The following is a 4854-nucleotide window of genomic DNA, read 5'->3' on the forward strand; positions in this document are numbered from 1 at the left end:
CGTAACCATTCATCGTTCATTCATATTCATATATTCATGTATTAGTATTCATACATCGCTACTGCTGTGATACGAGGGCAGCCTCTCTATCTCGCTGAGATCGCTCGCGCGCACGACAAACTCGCTCCCGCCGTCGACGACGACGACACGGCGACGATGACGCGCACTCACCTGATTCATCACGTCCGGTTTTATCTCGTCTGCTTTCACTTTTCGCTTGCAGTTCATGCACGTCGCCGTGTTGAACGAACCTGGCAACGAGACGGGGGAAATCGTGAGGCAAATCCGCGCGCAGGCCCACCATGCGTCTCGGCCTGCCGTTCCTTCCCCTCCCCACCCCCTCCTCCGCGCGTTCACGGCACCCCCGAGCAAATCTCGTTCGTGCACATTACGCATGCACACGAGGATTTGAAGCTTATTGCTCACGTGCAATGTATAGGGGGCATTTGCCATAGGAACGTGACGGTGGTACTCACCGTGGCACTGTATGACCTTGGTTATTCCAGCGACCTGCTCAAGGGTGTCTATGTTCTGCGTGTAGTTTCGCAGCAGCTGGCCGTGCTCCTCTAGTCGCCGGATGAAGCGATGGCACGCCGACGGCTGGAACTGCCCCGGGTAGATCTCCTACAATACAATACAATACAATACAATACAATACAATACAATACAATACAATACAATACAATACAATACAATACAATACAATACAATACAATACAATACAATACAATACAATACAATACAATACAATACAATACAATACAATATAATATTGGTACAATAATAACAAGAATAGAGAATAAAAGAAACAAAGAATAACAAGAAATACAGTAATGGGTAGATCTCCTACAATACAATACAATACAATACAATACAATATAATACTGGTACAATAATAACAAGAATACAGAATAAAAGAAAAAATTTTAGAATAACAAGAAATACAGTAATGGGTAGATATCCTACACTACAATACAACACAATACAATAATACTATAATAATAATATAAAGTAGTGGGTAGATCTACAATGCGAGCGCTGTCTACCGCACAGTAGCGCCACTGAAAAAATTAGCGATGAAACCATAGCCGAAGAGCCCGAGAACGATGCTAGCCCATATCGCCGTACCTTCGCGAACTTGAAGAAGGGTCTGGGATCTCGCCTGAAGTAGTGGATGTCGAACATCGCCTGGGGGTCGGGTAGGTCCGGGAAGTCAATGCTCAGGCGCGCATAGATGCCGTCTCGCGATCTGAAGTCCGGAATGCCGCAAGATACGGACACCTGAGCGACGCGAGACAGGTATGTAAGATCAAGGGGAATTTGACAGCAAAAATCAGTGCAACGCATAACAGCACAAACAAACTCTACAAACTTTACGCACACACATTACTACTTGGAACGTTATGATACAATTTTGATAATTTTGTACTTTCTATATTCCAGAGTAAAAACTAATAATATAATGTATCGTATTGCAGTGTGGCGTAGCGTGGCCTAGCATCGTGTGTAGTTTAGCGTAGTGCAGTGTAACGCAATGCGTTGCAATATAACGTAATGTTTTATTAAGTCAAACAGAGCGACACGCGTGCAGATCGAGGCGAGTGGACGTTCCGCTGAGCAGCTACCATGACAAATACACTGCCACTAGGGGGCGCCACCACTCACCCCCGCTCCTGTGAGCACGACAATGCTGCGCGACGATCGTATCAGCTGTACGACGTCGTCGATGGTGTTCACTTGCGTCAGCTTCGTTCTCGCGGGAGGTTCCGAGAGTAAGTTCACCTGGCAAACAGACGAGCACGTTCGTTGTTCAAGTCATCCCGGCATCAAGCACAAGTCAAAGCAGGTATGGCAGCCATGGCGGTCGACTGCCGTCGATATCAATTCAAAGCACCAGGAGCCCGTTGTCAGAAACAAAATAAGTCTAAACATTAATCTTAACGTTAACTTTTCTCGTAGAACGGACCTCTATATACTGCGTATGAGGAACTTGTAACTTTACCATGTTTCTGTTTATGTTCAAGAAAAGTTCACGTTAAGACTGAGGTTGTTTCTGACAACGGTCGCCAGGGAACACAGTACGACTGCGACACTAGTGACGTAAGGATCACAAGTGCAGCACTAGCTGTCGATGCCGCGGTTAAATTCGAACCCCCTGCGTCAGGCGATATCGCGCCAGGGTGCGAAATTGAGTCCGGAGTCAAATACTACCTGATTTACTGTCGGACTCCCTGATTTGACATATGCAGGAGTCCGTGTGACTCGTTGAAAATGCTGCTATATACTAACTAGCTCGTGAACCATAGCACGACCTCGTGGTATTACCGTATTTTTTCATAAAATGACCAAATGACTGCACGAATCTTCCAAATAAGCACATGCGTTATTGTTAATATCTTTAGTTTTGAACTTCAGACTGTGGACTCCCTCATTTTGCTGCGGACTCCCTCTTTTTAAAGGCAAGTTACTCCCTTGTTAAAAAGTTAATTTCTAGCCCGGCGCGCACTCACTATTATCCTCCATAGCGTCAGGTCGTCGATGTCGGGCGGCAGTCTGGTTCCCTTTGGCATCAGATCGCGAAGGAGCACCGAAGGATCACAGCCATCCAGCATCTGCTTCTGTATCCAGCCCATCGGACCTGCCGAATGTGTGTGATAGAGAGATAGAGTGAGAGAGAGAGAGAGAGAGAGGGAGCGAGAGGGAGGGGGGAGTCGTTAGGCCAGGGATAAACTTGACACTGACTTACTAACTTACTTAACAGGACACCCTCCACCCTAAGGCTGGTGTAGTTACCGGGACACCCTCCTACCCCGCACGCACTAGTGAGCACAATGCAGCGAGCAGAGCAACACCCCCCCTGGACTAATGTAGTTAACAAGACTCTACTATAAATAATACTACTAATACGGACCAAGGAGCTAAATATAACAAGGAGAGGAAGCGGATTGGCTGTGTGCTTTTTGCCTCAAGGGCGCCATCTATGGACCATAATCAGCTGAAACGGCTGTACAGACTAAACCCACAGACAATAAAACACTAATCTGTTCTAGGGTCTCTGCCGAAACCAAATTTAGGCCAGATATCGCGGTGCTCCCTCTCCTTGTTATATTTAGCTCCTTGACACGAACAGCCCTACCCACCAACCTCCGCACGTGCTCACACGTGAGAAGAGTGATGGGTGGGGGGGGGGTGCTCACCGGAGTTGAACTTCCACTCCTGGCCGCTGATGCCGCTCAGGTTGCTGATCTCGCTCAGGTTGTCGTCATTGTCGTCCGGGTTGAGTGCCGACGCGTCGTCGACGTTGACGGCCATCGAGTCGGCAACGCTCCAGTCCGCGATGCTCGATTGTTCGCCCTGCATCTCCTCCGCGGATTCCTGACTCGACATCGTGCAATCTGCCGGGATAATACGCCGTTAACCCGGATAATAGAGGATAATACGAGATAATAGCTGCTAACCTGGCAGCACCGAGCGACGAGATAATACCGATCGACACAATACCTTCCTTGTATGTATACCTTAATCACTTTACTTGTACAGAAAGTAATGTCGTTGTTGTATTCTATTTTTTCTTTGTTTAAATTTTATTTTATTATTTTAACCGCTCAACACTACTGCATCTATCAGATTTGTTCACCATCAACACAGACTGTTTTTAGTACATGTATTTGTGTTTGAATTACATGCAATAGAGATTTAATGGGTGACCGAAAATATATACATCAATGGTAACCTATAAGTGTATACCATTTAACAGCAAATCTGGTGTTTCCATTGTAGACGTCACAAACTGACTTTGCATTGAGGATCGAACAGGTAGCAAATTCTCAGCATTGGCACCATTACCGATGGCACAATCGCCACCAGTAGTATGTGTGCTTGAAGTAGCTGCTGCTTCTGCAAGAACAAGTAATATAATGTATTAATAGCAATTTTATCGGTTGTTAGTCGATCGATTATTAGCCCTAGCTATATACGCGCACCTACATTACAGTACCTTACATGTGGCTATGTATAAACACCCGTAGAGATTTGGCAGATACCAGTGTTTTGGATAGGGAACCCACTAAAATGCACATTTGGCAGCACACAGTTATGTAAACATCACTGACCCTGAGATATCACGCCAAATGGTGGCAAAACAGGTGTGAAGGTGTGCACGTACACACGATACACCCAGATGTGCATGAACAGCCATGAACACATTGCAACATCATTGCAACAACAACTTTTCTTCTATGGAAAGCCTGGGGGCTGTTGTCAGAAACATTGTAAATGCTAATAGTAATGCTGAGATAACACTTACGACTAATGTTAATGTTACATGAGGAGCGTTGACAGAAACACATCGCAACTAGGCCAAAACAAAATATATGTGTGGTTACCGTTACATGCCGGAAAAAAATAGGGTAGGTAGGGAAAACATTTTTTCTTGAAATATTTTATTTACGAACCATGTCCGAAGAATGTGCGTTGTGCCTTTTGAAGCAGGAACTGTCCAATTCATATATCTATATATTTTTTTTCATTTTTTTTTTACTTTAAAGAAAATTGACAATAAAATGTTTAGGGTCGCTGGGAATAAATAGGGTCGGTCGGGAAACCGTAACCACACCTATATTTAGTTTTGGCCCTATTAGAAAACTTACGATAACAGGAACTTCATCACAAGGCTGCTGATTGGATGAGAATCAATCCAAAATTCAAATTCATACACATTTATTGTACATCACAGTAATTTATGCATATTATGATGGCTAACCACATAAATAATATTTGATGAAAAACGACGTGGTTGTTAATTTATTCTGCACAAGAAAAAAAAATTTGTAAATGATTTGTTTTGTTTTATGA

General features: G+C 44.4%; 1 protein-coding gene across 1 annotated transcript in view; it reads right to left on the reverse strand.

The window, feature by feature from the left end:
• Positions 1-4854, reverse strand: part of LOC106813847 (NAD-dependent protein deacetylase sirtuin-1-like) — a 12803-nt gene that overhangs the window by 6094 nt on the left and 1855 nt on the right. The window contains exons 2-8 of the mRNA XM_014818080.1: positions 3748-3897; positions 3198-3395; positions 2511-2638; positions 1666-1782; positions 1129-1281; positions 477-624; positions 172-251 (exon numbers count right to left, since the gene is read on the reverse strand). Coding sequence (XP_014673566.1) covers positions 172-251; positions 477-624; positions 1129-1281; positions 1666-1782; positions 2511-2638; positions 3198-3395; positions 3748-3897 — 974 coding nt within the window. The remainder of the gene's footprint in view (positions 1-171; positions 252-476; positions 625-1128; positions 1282-1665; positions 1783-2510; positions 2639-3197; positions 3396-3747; positions 3898-4854) is intronic.

The sequence above is a fragment of the Priapulus caudatus genome, unplaced genomic scaffold (assembly GCF_000485595.1).
Source record: "Priapulus caudatus unplaced genomic scaffold, Priapulus_caudatus-5.0.1 Scaffold834, whole genome shotgun sequence".
NCBI classification, from domain to species: domain Eukaryota; kingdom Metazoa; phylum Priapulida; class Priapulimorpha; order Priapulimorphida; family Priapulidae; genus Priapulus; species Priapulus caudatus.